At 44.7% G+C, this 23,304-nt stretch overlaps 1 protein-coding gene across 1 annotated transcript in view; it reads right to left on the reverse strand.

Moving 5' to 3' along the window:
* Positions 1-2,695: 2,695 nt before the first annotated feature.
* Positions 2,696-23,304, reverse strand: part of ST8SIA1 (ST8 alpha-N-acetyl-neuraminide alpha-2,8-sialyltransferase 1) — a 161,586-nt gene continuing 140,977 nt past the window's right edge. The window contains exon 5 of the mRNA XM_073318098.2: positions 2,696-4,121. Coding sequence (XP_073174199.2) covers positions 3,635-4,121 — 487 coding nt within the window. The 3' untranslated portion in view covers positions 2,696-3,634. The remainder of the gene's footprint in view (positions 4,122-23,304) is intronic.

The following is a 23,304-nucleotide window of genomic DNA, read 5'->3' on the forward strand; positions in this document are numbered from 1 at the left end:
GAAACACTCCCTTTGCCGTTAGTAAGCACTGGATCAGGCCCTTAAATAGAAAAACAGTAGATCTGCATAACTTGTACTGTAAATTTATACAGATCATCTGAAAAAATAAGACTCAGACTGCTCTGCAGATTGTTTTTAGTGCCAGACTAGTGCTTCCCACAGCTCCCATTGTCTGGGAACGGCGAACCGTGGCCACTGGGAGTTGCGGGGGGGGGGGGGGGGGACAGACATGCCTGCAGTTGGTCAACGTAAACAAAATGTCTCACAGCCCGCCAGCAGATTACCCTGATGGGCCGCGTGCCGAAGGGTTGCAATAGAGTTCCTCCCTGCAGAACCAAGAGGAGAAGTTTGTCCTGTTCCTCTGAAGTTATGTTGTCCCTATTTCCCAAAACCACAAACTACTGAAACTTTAAAGCAACTTAAAAGAGAGTACCTTAGAGACACACTCTACTCTTAATCAATAGCAACTCTATGTGAGCTCTCCCACACCTCACCAACTGTGGGACAAGGAAGCCCTCACTTTTACCAATACCAAGTGCAATGGCCTAACAAGATTCTACCAACCACAAGAGAGCTCTTGCTGCAGAGACATAGTGTAGTTATCTAGGGGAAGAAGAGTGGAATGCTTTCTTCGTCATCATCACCATCCACCTAAAGCATGAAGTTGCCTTCATGAAGGAGACAGTAACACAGGATATTAGCTTGTTGGAGGTGATATATGAGGGAGGAACCTAGGATTTCATCAACTTCTTCATTGTGGCATGACTTCCCCTTCTGTTATAAACCTGTACTCTGCTCCTACACAGCTGCTGCAGCAACCACAGTTTACTTTACTTCCACTGGGACAGTGACAGGTAGCTTTTCCCGCAACATGGCAGCCTTCTGTCTGATCACGAGAAAAACACAGACAAAACCAGGCAGCCTAAAATACAAAGTCTGTATCTGGAATTCTGAACTTTAATTATGCTTCAGGGTAGATCAAAAGCACATGAGGGAGCTTTTAGTGCACTGCAGTAGGATCTACATAGACACTCAGTGTGTGTCGGGTTAGTGGAGGATAGATTCACACGCCAGCTTGTCGTGAACTACGTGTTCATGAAGATAAGCCCTTAGAAATGTATGGGTAGAGCTATTACTTGATCCAGCAATATTCCTTATTCTTAAATAGGAAATACAGCTAGAATTGGTTAATATTCCCAGTACCAGAATGGAAGATTTTAAGTGTACCTTGGGCCTCTCTGGTTCTCTCAGCATTTTATAGGAGATCTCTTGGGATTCAGTATGATAGATTTCAAAATGTCAGGAAGGACCCATAGAGATCATTAGGAAAAGATTCAGTAAGTCTGCTGCTTCAATAAAACAGAGAAGGAATGGGATGTCCCCCATGCACAAGACAATTGCTGAGGATCCCATCAGTATCTCCAAGCCATAAGGTACGAACCACTGTACTAAGCTTTCCAGTGAAGATACCAATTTTCTCATGACCCTGCTCAGATTATTTCCCCAAAGCCTGGGAGAACAGAATTCCAAACTGGTTACGTTCGTACAGACAACAATTTCTCAAGAAATACTTCACAGTCCTGACATGTACAATAAAACACCAGTCATCTATTCTGGTCCCAAAAAAAGCTTAGTAAAACTTGCTACAACTTACAGTAAGGAAATTATTTGATTCTCTGAAATCCTTCTTTGCTGAATACCCTTGCATAAATAAAATGAACAGGTCCATCATGAAAGAATTACCAGGTTATGCAGCATTTTGTCACATTTGTTCATTTTACCTTCTTAATATAGACAAAGATAAAGCAAATGATAGAACCCAGTCAAATTTGAGCATACAAAATTTCTAAAACACTATGTAATACAAATAATCTCCCACCTTCTTTTAAGACTGAAATGCAAACTTTAATAATGATGCCCCTTTCATGTTCTGGAATATTAATCTTTAAAATGATTTTATTCTGAAATGTGCAGTTAAAAAAATCAGAAGTATGAAGATTTCTCTGTTTCTGTCCTACACGGACATTTGAGGGATTTTTAAAATTATTATTTCCATATTGCAGGCAGCTGACACTAAAAATAAAATCATCATCAAAGCATGATAGAACATACCAAAAAAAGAGCATTGCCTGTTTGGAATGAATATGCATAGCACAGGAAATACCTTTGGCAATCCAATGTCTGTTCTTGTTTTTTGCCGTTTTGACAGTTTGTAGCTACTAGTGATGGAGTAGAGAGCAACAAGGATGCAAATCTGAATTTAAAAGGCTAATCTCGCAGCAGAAATTGCAACAAAGATGACGTACCAATATTTTATTTTTGTCACAGTCCTAAAAATAAGAGTACTAATTTACACTGCATTAGAAAGTTTCCAGGACCATGGGCTGGCTGAGAAATAAATAAAATTAAAACAGTCTGTGAAGCGATGAAAAGGCTAGAGCAGCCTAAGTGAAATGTACACACTTACATAACTCACTGATTTCAAGGAGAGTGACTGTGTTATGTAAGCACCTGACAGGGTCATTTACTTTTTGCTCACTATGTAGTTTTTAAAGAGTGCTCCCAAGGGCGGTTTTATTTTTCAAACAATATCTTGGACCAGAGATGATCTGGGGAGAAAAATAAAAAATAAGACTTTACGGTCAGCATTGCAATACAAACAGGACGGGATCTAATCGCACAAACAGAACACCGCTTCAAGGAAAAAGGATTTTCATTGTTTTAACAAATTTTAAAAGACACCTGTACTCACTGTGTACCGTCTGTGCTACAAGTAAATTAAGAACCTGGGCCTGCATTCCTTTGTGGACCTCAAACTCCCATTGAGATCAATGAGCATTTGACGTAAGAAGGAATACAGAATTAGACTCAAAGAATGTACAGTAAATTGGTCAGGAGCAGCCCTTATTACAAAACGTACTATTCTACAACAATAGGCCAAAACCAAGCTACTTGAATTGTTTTTAGCTTCGACATTTCCCAAAGAATTTGTCAGTGTTTCATTAAAATTTATTACCATTTTCCAACCACCTCTAGTCCACAATGCTACATTAACATGGTTGTAAACTGAAGTGTTCTGGACTACCACTGCTAAACACTGTGGTTAGGTAGGGGTTTTCCCAATACACAGGGACTGCTCTATTACAAAAACTGGGCACTGTTTCACCAGAGTCTAAGCACCCTCAGCTCCATCCCTTGAAGTCACGGAGAGCTGGTGGCTTGAAGGAAGGTAGTAAGAAAGGAAAGAAAGAAAGAAAGGGGGTTGTGCTAATCTGGAGTTAAATGGATTTTCAACAGCCAGTAGTATTTAGCACAGTCAGCCTCCATCCAACGCTTAATGCCCCTTTTATATTGATCTTTTAAAATGAGAACCAATCAAGATCAGGGATGCTGCTTCCAACAGTAATTTCATAATTATGCAGAGTGAATTCCATGAAAGCTACTTATTTCTCTGTTCCTTAACACTGTGTGTAAGGACTTGTCTCTTGTTTGGCCTTCATGTTATCAATGGAACAAGTAGCGTCTTTAAGGTCTCTGCAAATCCATAAATATTTTCCCCTTCTCTTTTAATTTTCTTTTTGGAGAATATGGAAATTAAAACGAAGAGGATCCCCCATGCCCTTCCTTATGGTCCTTAAGCAGAGGACTGGAGTAAAGGGGCCTCACATTGTTCTAGCTGCATTCTCAATACACCATTTTTATGAAGAAACCAGAGCTGTAGAAACTCTTCTGGCATGGCATGGAACCCAGAATCAGGCAACACATTGTCATAGTAATGATGGCTGATAAACCTTCCATGCAGGTCCACTGAAAAAGGCCAGAAGCCATAGATGGTTACTTCTTCGCACAGACCTAGGGCTGCGCTGACAAGGAAGAGACCTGTTGAAAGCCGCTTGGCATGGATTCCTTTGCTCTTCCAAAACTTGCCAATGTCACGGAGGAAGTTGGGATTGGCAAAGAGCACCGTCTGGTTGGCACCAAAGTCCTCCAGGGTGTAGTAAACCCGTAGGGATGGCTCTGTCCCCGTCTTCATAGAGAAGGCTGGCATATAGACGTAGCTATGGTTATAGACTTTAACACTATCCACAAAGGTTTTTCTAGACCAAAGCAGATTCTGGAATCTGTGAAAACAAAACAAAGGCATGGGGGTTACATATATTTTCCTGTTCATTTCAGAATCCAGCTCAAAACTAACCTCCCTGTATTTTCAACTATGCATGGATTTTCTCTAGCCAACCATGTGGACTGTTTCTGCCATCGTGTCTACCCATTCCCTATGCTTGTTAACATTGGTCTCCTCTGTCCCTTTCTCCAATGCCATCTGGACCTGTCTTTCTGCATCTTTCCCCTCCAACTCTTCACTTCTTTTCAAATCTCATGTGAAAATGTACCTTTTCTCTCCTTCTTGTGCCTCTGAATTTCTCTGTCCCTCTGCTATTATTGTTTTAGGTCCAGGAGAAAGAATGGGCTTGCAGTTGAGGCACTGGACTGTGACTCAGGAGAGCAGAGTTTGGTTCTTAGCTCTGCTAAAGACTAGACTTCCTGTGTGACTCTGGACAAATCACTGAGGGTGTGTCTACACTGCAGTAAAGAACCTGTGGCACCGAGTCTCAAAGCCCAGGCGAATTGACTCAGGCTCACAGGGATTGGGTTGCAGGGCTAAAAATTGCAATGTCAGTGTTCAGGCTCAGGCTATAGTCTGGGCTCTGAGATCCTCCTCCCTTTTGGGGTTTCAGAGCCAGGCTCCAGCTTGAGCCCAAACAGTGACACCTCAATTTTTAGTCTCCGTAACCTGAGGCCCATGAGCCCGAGTCAGCTGACCCGGGCCAGCCATGGCCATGTTGTAGTGTAGATGTACTCCCAACCTCTGTACCTTAATTCCTCCTCTGTAACATAGGATACTTCTGTACCTCCAGGGCTTGGTAATGAAAAATCCATTATTGTTTGGGAGACACTCAGGTACTACAGTAATGAGAGACATAAGTCAGGTATAGGTATAACTGAAATATGAAAAGCATTTTGGGATAGGGTTTATACAAAATAAATGAAAATTAAGCAAGTATATTGTAGCAATGGGTTGTACCTGTTTAGAGAAAAATTAGATCCAGTCAAATTTTTTTTTTTACCCTGTGAAAACTGACAAATTTTATTGAAATTTTTAGCAGAAAGTTTTAACATTTCACTGAAAATGTTTTGGTTTTTCAGCTGAATTGCCAACAACTGAAGAGTTTTCAGTCTTCTAAGGGCAGCAGGGAGTGAGGATTTTTCAGGAAAACAAATATTTTCCTTTTTATCCAAAGCCCAATTTTCTGTCTGAAAACTTTTGGACAGAGAATTTTTTTTTTACCAGCCCTAGTAAAAATCCTTGTTGTTCTGGCTCCTTAATAGTGATTAAAATTAAATTAAAAGGATCTAATTCAGATTCTACAGCAACAGCAGTAAGAAATATTTATATAACCAAAATGCATATATAAAGCCACAATCCATCATTTGTTTCTGTTATATCTTTATGATTGCTTAAATATGGTGTTAGAGGTTAACACTGCTGCTAATTCTGTTTCCGGAACTACAAGGACTCTTAAGACCTAGCACTTGGCAAAAACAAGTTGCATGGAAGCCAATGTGTTGTTTAGGATAAATGGCACCACAGACCAAACAGACTGAGCTAAACTCAGAATTAATATACAAGATGGAGCAATGTTGTTAAGTGGGTTTACAGGTAGTTTATATTTCTAGATTACAAGTTAAGGAGCCAGAAAAATGTACAAGTTAAAGTAAAAAGACTCCTGTTGGCAACTACTAAGATGGTTTAAAATGGTGTAGATTTTTTTTTCTGCTAAACGGCTCCTCTGACCTCTTGACATGTAAATTACATCAGGTTAGACTTTTAAACAACTGACAAACACTTATTGATGAGTAAGGTTCATATTACTTTTGACTTCCACCCATGGTATCTAGTCCAAGGTAGTATTCTTTGATGAAAAGTAACCTCTCTATACTGAGGAATTAAATACTTCCAGAGATGCAAGATGAAGTGACTCTGGCAGGAAATTCTAGGTTAGTTTCGGATACACGCTTCCACTCACCATGGCGCACAGTGGCAAAGTACCATTGTTTGACACTGAAATGCCCTATTGAGGCATCCTGACAGGTCAGAGACTTTTCATGGATGATATTCAGGACCCAGTGGACAAACCTATTTAATTACCGGAGTCATTTGCTTGGTGTGGGAGTCTGGACTGCACTGCTAGGGTTTGCATATGTCTTGTCTTCTGCATGAATTCTGATTGCCTCAGGACAGAGTAACTTTTTTTCTGCACAGACGTCAGAGAAAGCATCCCTAATATTAGCTCCTTTCCTAATAGTTGAGTTATTTTCTCTCACACACACAAGCACCCTATGTACATAAACGTTATTGCTGATATTTTCTCAGAGACAGAATTTATATTGTCTTCTCTCTACCACTTATAGCACCCTACCCCTCTCAAACACTGAGCAGTCTTAAAAGTGTTACATTATATAGGAATGACATATAAGGTCCAATTTAATACTGGCATTGTATAAGAGTCCAAACAGCAGAAAAACTAGGATTTCTGGTTACTCTTCCCCACTCTGCCACTGATATACTGCAAATCATAATCTTTGTGCCTGAAAGATGGGTGTAAAAACATCTTCACAGGGGTCTTAAGAGATCTAATTTTGTGTAAACAGTTTTGAAATGAGAGGCACTACATGAGCATACAAAAATAAAAATAAAAACCTCATTGGTCTGAGTATGAAACTAGCTGACCTGAAGCAGTTGATTAACAGCTCCTATCAGATAGGGCTACCTAAACATGATAGATCATCCATGGGCAGCAACATTGTGAGTGTACTTGAGCCTAATTCTAAAAGGAAATCACTTTCTTTTGAGCATTTACCGCCTAGTTGTTTGTCTAGCAATGGGGTTAAGCACAACCAAAATAGACAAATAGGACAATAAATTCATTGCATAGTATATTGCATTTGGCAGCCTCTGATAAAGCTTATTGCATTTGGCAGACACTGATAAAGCATGTGAAGGTCAGCCATGACTGCAGTGTACTGGCAGAGGAGTGCAAAGGGGAGTTGCATTTCCCTTTATACGCTGATGCACACAATAATGATTTGTAGAAGCCAGTACTCCAGTGCTATTCGTTCTTTGTTTTCACAAGTAAAGTGCAAGCCTCCCTGAATGAGGGGTTCACCCGCTGCCCATGTGGAAAAGCAAGAATCCTGGCCAGTTTTGGAACATTTAGGCTGATACATTTTGAGGCAAAATAATAATAATAATAATTCCCCTCACAAGCACAAGCTAATGTTGGTAGCTGTGCAAACCCCAATATCCCAGTGCGAGCTTTGGGAGGCATTGCATACTGTCCACCCAGGATGCAGGGGGAACACCACCTCCTGCTACAACCTCAAAGGGGCAGAGTGTGTGCTTCCCTCCTCCACTGACCAGCTCTGCTACCCATTGCAGAGGGAGGGGTAGGGACATGTCTTCTCCCTGCTCCTTTCAGGGATTCTAGCAGCACCACTGCTGCTAATTTAGTGCAGGCATTGAGCTCAGGTGAGCACAAGAATGCATTTGTGTCCAGCCCCTGAACACCTATGAGGAACTGGCCACACATTCTGGCCCTCTCATCAAAACTGTACCAGATACAATAGGGGCAAAAAGGTTGGCAAATGCAGACTGAGACCCCTGATGCTGGTATAAACAAATGGCTGCATTGTTTACCTCTGCAACACTTTGATCTCACAAAGCAGGACCAGCTAAGGATTAGCTTATTTCCCAACCAGCTCTGCAGCTCCTCCCCTCACACAGCCACCCACTGTTGTTACTTTCTCCCCAAATGGTAGCTCTAACTTCAGCCACAAAAAGGTAAAACATCCTATCAGAAGCTGGAGATACAGCTGCACCAGTGGTAGGGGTGAGCTTCCACACACCCCCTCCCCCAGGTATGATTCAGCACTGAACAAGAGCAACCACTTCTGGGGTCAGCAGATTTTTCAATCTCCATACAAATTCAATTCTTGACTCCTTTGCTGGAATTTCTATATGGATGGAACCCCTGCAGAAAATATTGCTGATTATGGAGGCAATTCTTATACTATGTGGACATCTGTCTACTAGGAACTGAAGTGACCGCAACTACCTCATTTCACACAGACCATTTAACAGCCACCAGATGGTAGTGACTCCGGACCTAATGCCGCTTTCCTTGCAAATGCAATATCCCCATGTACTGAGCTCTGTGTTTGCAGGAAATGTGAAACTGGGTTCTTTCAATCCCTGTCAACCTGAGCTAGATTTAAAATGATGAACTAAAGGTGACAGGTTCATTACCAATGCCTTCAACCAGCTAACCACCATCCTACCAGCAGTCCTGCTCAATCAATCAGAGTCACAAAGGTCAGAAATGGAAAAGACTAATTAGATCATTCAGTCCAACTCTCTGCCAGTATAGGAGATTATTGCACGCAGCCCATTTCCCACCATTCATCCCACTTTGGTTTTGAATAACGAATAACTAAGCACATAGAGCCATGCTTTGACCTTTTGCAGTGTGCACATGTACACACAACTGTATACTTACATACACATAAAGAGGGCCTAACATGTATGTACAGTAGTAGCCAGATTCTGCAGGGTAGTGAGCATCTCCTGAGGACAATGAGAGTTAAGAGGCTTAGCAGCTTGCAAAAACAAGCCCTAATACCTGGACTATATTGAGTGGAAGCAGGAAGACTGCTTTCACCAGAATTCTATCATCTCTTAATAGGTTTGAGACAGTTCACTTGCGGGATGTGTTAGCTCTTGGTTGTGACCGTGAACAAGATCGCTTCTTCAGTGAAAGATCTCCAGTCGGCAACACATGGCAAGTGTCAACTCAAAGGGACAGACTCTGAGTTGGTGCACATCACTATAGAGTCACTGAAGACACAGGAGTTATGGTGATGTGCACCGGCTGTCGGGCACCCTAAGTTTTGTGCTCTCTGACTATTGATGTCAATGCATCTAGGGGGAGCAGCAGAGAATGACATATCCATATGAGATCACAACTTTGTACTGACCGGACCCCCGGGACTCCCACCCGCTATCCAACCACTCCCTGACTGCCCCAACCCCTATCCACACCCCTGCTCCTGGACAGGTTCTCTGGGACTCCCACGCCTATCCAACTGCCCCTGTTCCCTGTGCCCTGACTGCCTCCTGGGAACCCCTGCCCCTTATCCAACCCTCTGCCCCTGGCCCCCTTACCATGCCGCTCAGAGCAGCATGTCTGGCAGCTGCGCCGCCTGGCCAGAGCCAGACACGCTGCCGCACTGCCCTGCACGAGCGCGCAGCCCCACTGCCCAGAGCGCTGCAGGAGAAGGGTGACAACGGGGGAGGGGCGGGGGGCTAGCCACCCCACCTGAGAGCTTGGGGCTGGGCAGGACGGTCCCGCGGGCCGGATGTGGCCCGCTGGCTGTAGTTTGCCCACCTCTGTCCTAACCCCTTGCCAATGATTAGTGGCCTTTACAGACTGCAGTCTGCCCCAGTGAGTGGAGGCTAGGTGATAACTGGCAGTAGCTAATGAGGCAAGGGGGGTTTAGAGGGTTGGGGGTTCCCCTGGAAGGGGAGACCCAGAGTGTGGGGGTATTCCAGGGGCAGAACCCTGAGGTAAAGGGCACCGGGGTGTGGGAGGGACATGGGGGGGCCTGAGGCAGGTGAGGAACTGGCCTGTAGAGCGTGCTCCGTATGCTGGAAAAGAGCTAATTCCCAGATGATCAGCAGGAGGTGCCGTGCCAGTGAGTCTCACTTCGCTACACAGATATTTTAAGAAAATGACATTACGTCATGGGGTGGGGAGGGGAGGGGTATCTCCCGGAATAGCTTCAGTCAGAGTTGGCAACCCTAGTGGGAGCTCCAGAAAGCATTGGTTGCAAAGTGGCTTTAAGCCACCTTTATGCTTCTCTGATCCTGAGCTAACTGGCTTGAAGTCTTCTCTGAATGACACCATTAGGATAGCTAGGGATCACTGATACACAGGATAGCCACTGCCATGCTCACTGACTCACCTTGCCGCCCTGAGCTATGCCCCCCTATACTGGCTGCTGGGAGAGATTGCGGGGCAGGAGCAATTCTGCTAGCATTATGCTTCTTAAGCATCATCCAATGGTAGTTATGTTGGCTGCACAGCCTGTCACAGCAGAGCAGGACAAATAGCACAAAGGTAGCTGAGTATCAGGACAGTAGACTTGACTGTTAGCATTTCATTCAACAGGAACAGTCCAAAATACATCTTAAAATAGTGATGCATTTGGGGTTCTTGCAGTACCTTACTGAAGTTCCCTTTTGTTTTACATACAAGGATGTGGTATGGGCAGTGGCGCATTAGCCACTGGGCCAGCAGGGCCCGTGCCGAGGGCCCCGGCCAATTGGGGGACCCTGGAAAAATGGGCACCCCAGCACCTTGACCTATTCCGCCCACCCAGTGCTCCTGCTGGGGAGCGGGGCCAGAGCACAGGGGCTTGCAAGGAGCAGCGGGCAGAGCAGAGCAAGCCCCTGTGCCCTGACTCTGCTCCCCGGCAGGAGCGCAGAGCTGGCAGAGCAGGGCAAGCCCTCCCGCCCCACTCCCATGTCCCCTGCAGGAGCGCCGGGGGAGGGGGGAGGAGAAGAGAGCGACTGCAAGCAGAAGGGGTGAGGAGGGGCCCCCACTTGCTCTGGACCAGGGCCCCACAAAACCCTAATCTGCCTCTGGGTGTGAGAGGGGAACAGAGGCATTTTTACATGATTAAACTCTGTCTCGAAGCCAGCTTTGTCTTGCTCGACTGCTGCCAGGCCAACACGCTGCAGTTACACTCAGTGGCTGCTTTGTATTGTCAGAGCAGTGCAAAGAACCCCGAGCATTCTGATCAATCCGTCCCTTAACTTGCAACACTAACAGAGTGGGGATTGTTAGTTAGAAAATGCAGGACCTTTCTTCACCCTCCCCCCCAACTGACAAAGAAAGTCCTAGAAACTTAATATTTTTAAAACGTTAAAGCATTTTTCATAATGCAAAATCAAGTCAGAAAATGTTATAGTTACAATTCAGGGCTAGTGTAAATCAGCCTGACTTCTCTGGAGCTACACGGATTTATATACGCTGAGGATCTGGCCCTCAGTCTATAATTATAAGAGCCAAGTTATTTTAGGGATATTCATAAGTATCTAAAATTGTAGAACACACTCTACTACATTATATTATCTGAGAAGCAATTTGTGGACATGTACTAAAAGCCTGTACCATAACGCATGCACACAAAGGAGTGTTCATTCAATGTTAACATTTACAATTCCTGAATGCTGGGTGTTTAACTAGACAGAAGAAATGTGAATTGGCAATGACAGAACTGAAGGCATGAAGTGAGGAAAAATATAGGGGCCATCACAAGGAAGCTCCAACAGGAAGAAAGCATTTCTTTTCACCAGCTACATCCACTTCCATCTGCTGTTTAATGAAAGAAACTAGGATTGTAGATTCAAAGGCATAAACAATTTGCATCAGGTAGTATTAGTTTGCTTAATGACTCCCAATTCAAAAATCTCGTGAGTCAGGAAAAATGGTCTATTCAATGCGTGCCAGATGTTCCACTGGGTTATTTCTCATGCCTTTCTCTGCAGTTTTAGGTGCTAACGTACAAAGTAAGCAAAGTACTAAGCAAAGCAGGTATCCAAAAATTGCAGCTGCAGTACACCACCAGAACCAATCAGGAGATCAGCAATTTCTTCTTAAAGGTGACCTGCAAGCTGTTTACACAAAATTCCTTCACCTGCAACATATGCCCTGAAGCTCCCCAACAGCCAGGAGAACAGAACATTTATGTCATTATTGGTTTAAAACTATTTTCTCTTTATATCTCATAATGTTCAAACCTCAGCCCAACCCTTGACTCCCACCCCGCTGCAACACGCATCTTAGATGTGTGCTAAACTCAATGGTTTCAGCAGGCAGGGGTTTGTGCAAACCTTGTGTTTGGTTTTGACCTGCACCACATCATGCCACTTAATTTCAAGCTTCAAAGCCAAAGGCAGGCAAAACTGTCTTCACTACTACCATGTTTCATATGGTATCCATATGAAACCATGAATGAGCCCATAATTGCTTTGAAATCACAGGGAACTTGGGCTGAGCTTTGCACAGTATTGGGTAAGACACAGAGTTTTGCAGAGTATAATCTGTTAGGTAGCACAGCAATGGTGTCACATCAGCAATAGGTTTCTGCTGCGAGAACAATCCCCTTATGGTCTGGTGAAAGTGCTCAGGTAAAGAGTTTTGAAATTCTAAAAAAACAGGGATTTTTTAAAACTTTAATTATTGCACATGCTTTGAAGTATGAAATTCTAACAGGCTACATTATGCCATTGTCTTACTCAGCCAAGTAAGACCCCTCTGCGTTCCCATGCTGAGCCTGCCAGGGATCTTAGGTCCAAGGCTGATACACAGCCCTGCCCCTGCTCTCCAGATCCTCCTCCCCGCAAGCAACTGGGCAGGAAATGAGCAGGGAGGGGTGAGGAGTAGACAGAGCACTGACTCTGCCAATGCTGCTCTCTGGACAGGAACAAGGAGGGAGAGTAAGCTGTTCCCTTTGAAGGGCTGCAGTAACTTATTTCACTCGGGAGCAAGAGAGGAATTCTGACTCTGAGTAAAAATTAATCCCAGCACTCTTGAGGCAGAGAAATTACTTGACACCCCTAGAGGCCTAATCTAACCCAATATGGTATGGTCCTTCCATATAGATGACTTTCTGTCAGTCATTCATACCTTTCCAAAGCACTGAAGTTTTTCAGGTTTGGTCTCAGCCTGACCTTTAGTTCCCCTCCTCCCTTGGGTAAATCTGCACAAAATCCATAGTAGCCACTTTTCATTTACAATACTGAGAAAGACAAAAATACCTTCTTCCACAACCAAATTTTGAAACCTCTAAACTGAATAGTCCTCAGCAAGGAGTGGATGCTTTTCTACATTTGAAAAATACTGATGCTAAAATACCAAAGCAAACCGGAAATTTGCATTTGCACAGTAGACAGTTTTAAGTCTCTGCTACGCCTTCTAAATATGGGGCAAATTTTTCAAAACTGAGAACACACTGAGTAACTTCAGTGCATAAGAGTAGTTTAAATCATACAACAAGGGGATGGGTCAATTCCACATTTTCCTTTACACTAATCCAGCTCCTTCATTGGCATAAGAACCATAAGCACGTGTATTGCTATTTATTCATTAGGTGACAGATGACTGGTTGCTACTGCTAGTGAGGTAAATGCTAACAAAGAGATGATGTAAAAATTAATAGGATCCTTCTAGTGTACTTTCCGCTCATATTCTCTTTGTGACCAACTGGACATAATTTGATTATTCAAGAAAACAAAACAGTGTTTAATCAATTTCTCCACCCACCTACTCTGCCTGTAGAGCATTACCATTGTTAATTTATTTACTACTGGCAGCATTCCGTGAGTGGGCTTAATTTCCACTTGTTATTTCTTACTGAAGGAATTCTTCCATGAGAACTACCTACACTCTCCTCCATTAAACTGCACTATGCAAAATAACACTGATTTTTTTCAGCTCATTCTGTTTTTTCTTAGTGCAGATTTGTTCAGCACCAGTGGAACGATGGCATTTGCCAGGTTTCAGTTTTCTTCTGCAACAAAAAAAGCTATTATGAATAAAGACTGGTCAGAGTACCAGCAAATCAGCTTAGCTATTTAATCTTATCCAAGGGTATGCATATATCTTTGGTCTGGAAATCTCAGTGATCTCAAGATTTCCAGCATCTGTGCTTTCAGCCAAGCCAGAAATAGGAGAATAGTCTTTTCTGAGGTATTTTGGTGGTACTTCTCCACATTCTAATCTAATTCTATTTAGGTTCTTATTTCTGAGGTGTCTGAGCACAATCCAGACCCTGATGAAACCAAACCTTTCACAGACCTGGCTGAGCTCTGTGCAAAAAAGTTCATGTGAGTTGTTATGTTATTCAAACCAATACACTCATAACTAAATGCTTTGGCTTTCCATATAGCCTGTGTAACCTATAGTAGTCACCTGATAAAAGTCAATATTTGTTACCTGTTACCATAGAGTGATATTTGAGATGCCACAGTTTTTTCTCTTATATTTAAAAAAGAAAATAATTATAGTACTGTCACTGTTTGCTCACCTTAACTTTTTAATCATAATCACATTCTGTTTATTTTATGAATGGCTGCATCTAAGTTTATAATGGTACCATGATACCAGTTCTGTTATCATATAATACTGAGACTGGGTATCAACTTGTCCATAAAACAAAACTGCTAAGCCACAGAGACTCCCTAACTAGCACTGTGGTACCAGAGGACAATATTATCGTAATGTTATTTATGATAAGGAGGATGCTGGCCCTCTCTCTGTTTGGAGAATTTTTATTTTTTGAATAAAATTTTGTCTTTGTGTATGTTTGTTATTGGTTGCTGACTTTTCTGCCTTTTTAAGGTCCATTTGAATTTAAAATGCAAAATCCCAGGCCAGTCACACTTACAAAATATTTCCTCCACAGAGGTAAAGGACCAACCTCTTCATCTTTAATAGTACTTCATTCAAACTGCTGTTCCAATCCATGGCACTGCAACACTTGCTACCAAACCGTCACTCCAGAAGTAATAGCAAGGAGGCATTCAGATATATATGAATCGATAGGGATCAGGGTCATGCTGATCAGCCGCCATGGACACAGGACTTAGGTGAGTGAACATGATACCAGCATTTAGAGTTGATGTTCCCAGAACCAATATGATTTTAGACACTTTCTTTCTGTAGATCAGTACTGTAAAAGGTATCCCATAAGGATGTACGAAGTCTAATATCCCATAAGGATGACACTATGTCTAATAGCACTGATATATACCATGTACACTCCCTATGAACAACAATATACCACTAACTATACATTATTCTGTAATGCTTTACCCAAAATGTCAAGATAGCAAAGATACTAACTTAATCATTATTTATCAATGTTACTTACATAAAACCAAAGCATGATAGTAAAGGCCTGTCAGTCAGGTTGGGGATAACTAAAGTGTTCAGCTGACACTGTAGGAGCATCTTGTAAGTCATTCACAATGGAAAATAACACTCAGTGAAACAGTAATTAAACAAAACAATTCTTACCTGTCATTCAGGATTACAGGAAAGCTCACTACATAGGCATGGGAGGAAGGCACAGTGCTCTCAGTGGAAAGTTTTGTTCCAAGTGTCCTGAGTAACCTCTAAGTATAAGCAATACAATATACCTCTAACCACTGCTCTTGAGAACACTGTCTGCAACAGAGCCTGGAAGATGTTAAAGTGAACATAAGAATGGCCATACTGGGTCAGACCAAAGGTCCATCTAGCCCAGTATCCTGTCTTCTGACTGTGGTCAATGCTAGGTGCTTCGGAAGGAATGAACAGAACAGGTAATCATGAAGTGATCCATCCCTTCTCACCCATTCCCAGCTTCTGGCAAACAGAGGCTAGGGAAACCATCCCTGTCCATCCTGGCTAATAGCCACTGATGGACCTATCCTCCATTAATTTATTCTTTTTTGAACTCTGTTATAGTCTTGTCCTTCACAACATCCTCTAGCAAAGAGTTCCACAGGTTGACTGTGTGTTGTGTGAAGAAATACTTCCTTTTGTTTGTTTTAAACCTGCTATCTATTAATTTCATTTGGTGACCCCTAGTTCTTGTGTTATGAGAAGGAGTAATTAACATGTCCTTATTTACTTTCCCCACACCAGTCATGGTTTTATAAACTTCGATCATATCCCCCCAGTCTCTTTTCCAAGTTGGAAAGTCCCAGTCTTATTAATCTCTCGTCAGATGGCAGCTGTTCCATACCCCTAATAATTTTTGTTGCCCTTTTCTGTACCTTTTCTAATATATCTTATCTGAGATGGGACGACCACATCTGCACAAAGTATTCAAAATGTGGGCAGACCATGGTTTTATATACAGGCAATATGATATTTTCTGTCTTATCTATCCCTTTCCTAATGATTCCCAACATTCTATTAGCTTTTTTGACTGCCGCTGCACATTGAGTGGATGTTGTCGGAGAACTATCCACAATCACTCCAAGATGACTTTCGTGAATGGTAACAGCTAATTGAGACCCCATCATTTTATATGTATAGTTGGGACATTTTCCAAAGTAAAGAAATATTTTACCTCTGCCTTTACTCTATCAAATGCTTTTTCTGGCATGAATCAAGGCAAAGCTAGAGAGGTTTGCTCATGTTACGGTGCACCCAAGATGGAATTATAGCCTGAAAAGTGCAATTCTACCCAAAAAAGTGAGTGTACATGAAAACAGTAACTTATTATTCAACAGACTGGCTATATTCAGAGCCATAGCTACTGATTTTAAGGACAAAGTTAAGTTTTTATTGCTTGCTTACTCCTGTTGGCCCTGAAAATCACACATCTAAGAGGGAGAGCACTGGATTCTATTACACTTTGTGCATCATCAACGTTACTGATAAGGGATTGATCTAGCTCCCATTGACATCACTGAGCACTGGACCAGACTGTCGCTGCAATCAGTTATGTCTGTTGAAGGGAATTGGAAGAGAGCAAAAATGACCAATCCTCTCTTTATGTCCTTGAAAGCACAGGATACTTAATTCATCATGTTTTAAATATCCAACAGTGACGGACAATGTTATACTGAGATGGGTGAAGGTGTCTAGCAGGGCAACACAGCATTGTGATTTGGAAGGAAAAATAAGCAGCATGCTAGTGATATTTCCAGGTGGTATTAAATTTGGATAAATGTCTCTAGGACAGAGAAATAATACAAAGGCACCTAAAGAGTTAGAAATATGAGCAAAAATTAACAATTGTGAAAAAGCTCTGTCCTTGTCGCCATGGGTCCTGCTTTTCCTGGGGGATTTTGCTAGCCTCAGAGGCTCACTGTGACCCTCCACATAACCCTTCTCTCTCTAGAGATAAGGGTCATAGTCTACTGAGCCATTTTCATCATAAGCCAGCGAGGGAGATGAGGAGAAGCTATCCTCCCTTGCACAGTCTCTGTTGTTTCTTAGTCTCAGTGATTAATCAGGGGTGGGGGGGGGGGGGAGGGTGGGCAAAAGGGGGAGCCCAGGCCCACCCTCTACTCCGGGCTCCAGCCCAGGGACCCTAATAATATCAGCTATGGTAGCTGACCTTTTAGAAACATGACATGTACAATTCCCTGGGCTACTTCCCCACAGTAGCCCCCACTTCCTCAAGCTCCACTTCACCCTTACCTCAGGGCCTCCTTCCTTTTGTCTGATATGGTGTGTACTACTCAGCCTCTCCAACAGCACAACTTCCTCCCACAGCTCCTGACATCCGCCCCCACCTGACTAACTGGGACGCTTTTAACTAGTTTCAGCCAGTCCCTAATTGGCTTCAGGTGTCTCACTCAACCTAGCATTCTCCCTGCCTTCTGGAAAGTTCTTAATTGGCCCCAGGTGTCTTAATTGACCTGGAAGCAGCTGCCATTTCACTTATCCTGGTACCAGGGATTTGTTTAGCCTGGAACTAATATATCTATCTCCCGCTACTTTTCTATAGCCACCTGGCCTTGCCCCGTCACATATCCTCCCCCCCTACTCAGCACCATAGAGTTAGGCAACTTGGGACGCCAGGCAGTATGCTCGTGCCGGACCATCAGCGTTGCCATGGAGGCATCCAGCCCTGTGCCATATGTGGAACTGGAATGGTTGGAGGGATAAGAACCACCTGGTGACCCTTGCATTCTTTTCCTTATTCCGCTGCATCCACTGGAGGGATGTATGGTCCGTCATAAGAGTAAATAGCCGGCCTAAGAGGTAATAACGCAGTGTCTCCATAGCCCATTTGACAGCAAGGCATTCTCTCTCGACTACTGCGTATTTCTGTTCTCTTGGGAGAAGCCTTCTGCTTAGGTAGAGGACTGTGTGTTCCTCTTCTCCCACCATTTGCGACAGAACTGCCCCCAACCCCACCTCAGAAGCATCTGTTTGTAAAATAAATTCCTTGTTAAAGTCCAGGGCTATGAGTATGGGGTCATTACAAAGGGCCGTCCGAAGGTCTGTGAATGCCCCCTCTGCTGCGTCGGTCCACTTTACCATGTCTGGACCTCGGGCCTTCACCAGGTCTGTTAGGGGACTTGCCCTAGTGGCCAAGTGGGGAATAAAACGTTGATAGTAGCCTACCATGCCTAGGAAAATGCAGACTTGCTTCTTTTGGGTTGGCCGGGGCCAGTTTTGAATTGCCTCTAGCTTGTTCATTTGGGGCTTCACTATGCCCCTTCCCAAAATATATCCCAGGTACCTAGCCTCTGCTAGTCCTAGGGGGCATTTAGCGGGATTAGCAGTGAGGCCAGTCCGCCTTAAGGTGTGCAGTACTGCCTCAACTTTCTCCAGGTGGGTTCCCCAGTCTGGCGTATGGATGATGACATCATCTAGGTATGCAGCTGCATAACTAGTATGGGGGCGCAGCAGCTTATCCATGAGGCGCTGGCATGTGGCCGGGGCCCCATGTAGCCCAAAAGGGAGGACGGTGTACTGGAATAGCCCGTCCAGGGTGGAGAATGCTGTCTTTTCTTTATCTCCTTTGGTCAAAGGAATCTGCCAGTACCCTTTTGTCAGATCGGGCACTACCCAGTCAGTCAACCAGTTCATTGATGCGTGGTATGGGGTATGCATCAAACTGGGATATTTCATTCAGTCAGTGAAAGTCATTACAGAATCTCGTGGTACCGTCAGGTTTAGGCACTAGAACAATTGGACTGGACCACTGACTGACTGTAAGATTCTTCAATAACCCCTAATTCCAACATTTTCTTTACTTCGGCCTTGATTTCTTCTCTTTCGGCTGCAGGGATTCGGTAGGGTCTCAATGTTACCTTGGCTCTGGGGATCGTGCGGATATGGTGATAGGTCTCAGTCGTCCGCCCTGGTTTTGAAGAGAACACATCTCTGTTATGATTAATCATGTTGGCTGCCTCGACCTTTTGGATCGGTGTCAAGTCGGATGATATCCTCACTTGCTCGTGTAAGTTATCCTCCTGGGGAAGGGTCTTCTGGATGACTAAGCATGCCTCTCGATTGTGCCATGGTTTTAGAAAATAGATGTGGTAAACTTGCTCCAGTTTCCGGCGGCCTGGCTGCTGCACCTTATAGTTCACCTCTCCCACGGCTTCGATTACTTCATAGGGTCCCTGCCACTGGGCCAACAGTTTACTTTCTGCTGTGGACACCAGTACCATCACCCGATCCCCTGGTTGGAACCGTCGAAGCTTTGCTTGGCGATTATAATGGGTTCGTTGGGTCTCCTGTGTTCTCTCCAAGTGTTCCCGTACAATGGGCGTAACTCGGGCTATCCGATCTCTCATCTGCAGTACATGCTCAACTATGTTCCTTCCGGGATTTGGCTCCTCTTCCCAGGCTTCTCTGGCTCTATCCAATATGCCCCGGGCGTGGCGCCCATATATTAGTTTGAATGGAGAGATACCCGTGGAGGCTTGCGGAACCTCCCGGATGGCGAAGGTGAGGTAAGGCAATAGGGTATCCCATGCTTTCCCATCCTGGCTCACCACTTTCCTGATCATGGCCTTGAGGGTCCTATTGAACCTTTCCACAAGGCCATCTGTTTGCGGGTGGTATACAAAGGTCTGTAGGGTTTGTACATGGAGCAATGAACAGAGATCTTTCATCAGCTTGGACACGAAAGGTGACCCTTGATCAGTCAATATCTCCTTGGGTAGCCCAACCCGGGCAAAGATCTGTACTAGCTCCTTAGCTATTGTCTTGGAAGCTATGTTGCGTAGGGGAACAGCTTCCGGGTACCGGGTTGCATAGTTCAGTACAACAAACACATGTTGGTGGCCCCAAGTTGTCTTCTCTAGGGCCCTACCAGATCCATGGCTAGCCGTTTGAAAGGAACCTCTATTATTGGAAGAGGTATCAAAGGAGCTCTCAATTGTGGGTGAGGGCTATGTAACTGACACTCCAGACAAGAGGTGCAGTATCGTCGGACATCTTCATGTACTCCTGGCCAGAAGAACCTCCACAGGATCCGTGCCTGGGTTTTCTCTACCCCTAGGTGCCCTCCAAACAGGTGACTGTGGGTGAGACTCAATATGGCTTATTGATATTTTCATGGCACCAGAAGTTGTTGTATCTCTTGCTCCTGCATTTGCACCACACGGTATAGGAGATCTTTCTTCACTATAAAGTAAGGTCCAGGACCCCGAACCTTCCCATCCACAGGTATCCCATCAATCTCGGCCACCTATTTCCTGGCGTTATCATATCTGGGGTCCTCTGTCTGGTCCTGCCCGAAAGTCTCTTTCCCAGACTAACCTGCCCAAGCTCCCAGGGGCCAGTTTCTGCTTCTTCGAATGGCTCACCACCATCATGGCTGGGGGCAGCCTCTGGCTCACCTTCTGTGGTGGAAGTTTCTCTGTTGGCTGCTCGCATCCATCTGCCTACTACGGCGGTCTTCTGGCTCCGGGTCAGGATCTGGGTTCCCAAGGCCTTTGCGGCCTTCCTTTCCTTTTTTGTCTTCCGGGTCTTTCAGGGGGCTGAGAACAGATCCTGAGAAATCTCAGCGAACATTGGGGGTTGACATTCCCCCAGTGATGAGTTGCTGTCCTCAGGGTCCCCACCTCCCTCCAGCTTCTCCGGGGGGAGTAAATTATCAAATCCTGGATAGTCCCTCCCAATGACTACAGGATATGGGAGTTTAGGAACTACACCCACAGTCACCTCAATGGGGTTCCCCTGAACCTCTATCTCCACCAGGATGGTGGGGTAATGGTTCATGGCCCCACGCACACACATCACTGCTACGCGTTTGGCTTGTAGCAGCGGACAATATTTTTTACCAGCTTACCCGATATGAGGGTGATAGCACTCCCAGAGTCCACAAGCGCTGTAGTCTCTGCTCCATTTATCTTCACTGACCTGGTGTAATTATGCGGGGCTAATGTGACCCCCGCGAGTTGGATAAGGGAGCATGGGACCTCCCAATCCCCCAAGTTACATTGCATAGGCTCCTCGGTGCTGGGACACTGTGCTGCTATGTGTCCCCACTCCCCACATGCATAACATCTATAATTGCTTTTAATCACTCCCCTATCCTGGGGCTTAGGGGGTTTAGTATCGGGGTTCCGCCCCTTCTTCCACCTAGGACTCCCTGGGGGTTTGGCTACCCAACCTTCCAGGGTTGGAGTCAGATGCTTGCTTCGAAAGGGGCCTTCCTTGGGTAGTCAGGTCAGTTCCCTGGATGTCATCCATCTTTCTACCACCATGATCATCTCGTCATAGGTGGACGGATCGTTCTGGCCTACCCATTTGCAGAGATCTGACGGCAGTCCCCGCATGTAATGGTCCATGACCAGGGTCTCCAAAATCTCCTCCAGGCTGCACACCTCGGGCTGTAACCACTTCCGCACGAGGTGTATGAGGTCAAATAGCTGGGACCTCGGGGGTTTGTTCTCCTGGTATTGCCATTCATGGAACCTCTAGGCCCTTACCGCTGCCATCACCCTGATTGTCCTAGGATCTCTGCTTTCAGACGGGTATAGTCAGTGGCATCCGTGGCAGGTAAGTCAAAGTAGGCCTTCTGGGCTTCTCCACACAAAAAAGGGGCAAGAATGCTGGCCCACTGCTCCTGGGGCCACGCCTCAGGCTGAGCAGTCCTTTTGAATGAGAGGAGATATGCCTCTACGTCATCTCCTGACATCATCTTTGGCAGACAACCAGTGGCCCTCAGGGTTCGCGTCCCATTGGACCCCTGGGCCTGGGTGGTAAGGATCTTCAGCTGGTCCACCACCTCTCTCAAGAGGGCACGATCTTGGGTTGCCTGGCTCATCAATAATTGATTGGTTTCCTGCTGTAGCCACATAGACTCCTGTTGCGCCATCACCTGAACCCGGGTGGCCTCCTGCTGGGCTGCCATGGCTTGTACCAGAGCTCTCACCACCGCCTCCATTTTGGTACAAAGCAAACAAACAAACCAAAACAAACAAACAAACATCCAAAACCCAAGTGCACTTTTTTTTTAAACCTCTTTCTTCCGCCATGCTGTGAATGACATCCCACTTCTCACACCAGTTGTGACAAAGCTCTGTACTTGTCTCCATGGGTCCCGCATTTCCTGGCGGATTTTGCTAGCCTCAGAGGCTCACTGTGACCCTCCAAGTAACCCTTCTCTCTCTAGAGACAAGGATCACAGTCTACTGAGCCAGCAAGGGAGGTGAGGAGAACCTATCCTTCCTTGCACAGTCTCTGTTGTTTCTTAGTCTCAGTGATTAATTGGGGAGGGGGGGCACAAAGGGGGAGCCCAGGCCCACCCCCTACTCTGGGCTCCAGCCCAGGGACCCTAATAGTATCAGCTATGGTAGCTGACCTTTTAGAAACATGACATGTACAATTCCCTGGGCTACTTCCCCACAGCAGCCCCCACTTCCTCAAGCTCCACTTCACCCTTACCTCAGGGCCTCCTTCCTTTTGCCTGATATGGTGTGTACTGCTCAATCTCTCCAACAGCACAATTTCCTTCCACAGCTCCTGACATCCACCCCCACCTGACTAACTGGGAGGCTTTTAACTAGTTTCAGCCAGTCCCTGATTGGCTTCAGGTGTCTCACTCAACCTAACATTCTCCCTACCTTCTGGAAAGTTCTTAATTGGCCCCAGGTGTCTTAATTGACCTGGAAGCAGCTGCCATTTCACTTATCCTGGTACCAGGGATTTGTTTAGCCTGGAACTAATATATCTATCTCCCACTACTTTTCTATAGCCATCTGGCCTTGCCCCGTCACACAATGCAATGCAGAGGTTTCCTGACAGGGAGAAACACAGAACGAGAAATGGCAAAGGAGACCACAAAAATCAGAGATGTATATAATTCTTAGTGCTGTCTATTTTGTAATGAGTTTCGTTCTTAGAGATACAGACATGCACTCTGATACTTCCTACCAGAATGACCTTATAACATTCTGGGTTGTAACCTCATTTCCTAAGACTATTTCCACTAACATTCTTCCTTTTGAGTTTGTCTGTTATCTTCTTTGCCATTTAATGTTATTTCCCTTCTCTTCCTCAGTCTGTTTTGTCTCATCTGCTTCTTCCTTTTTTACTGATGGTTCTGGAACAAATTGCTCACTAATGCCTTTCTCCTTACATTCCCTCCCCCTAACATATATAGAGAGGTCTATATTCCTTTACAAATACTTTAACAACTAGCTCCCCACAG

This window comes from Lepidochelys kempii, chromosome 1 (genome assembly GCF_965140285.1).
Source record: "Lepidochelys kempii isolate rLepKem1 chromosome 1, rLepKem1.hap1, whole genome shotgun sequence".
In the NCBI taxonomy this organism is placed as follows: Eukaryota; Metazoa; Chordata; order Testudines; family Cheloniidae; genus Lepidochelys; species Lepidochelys kempii.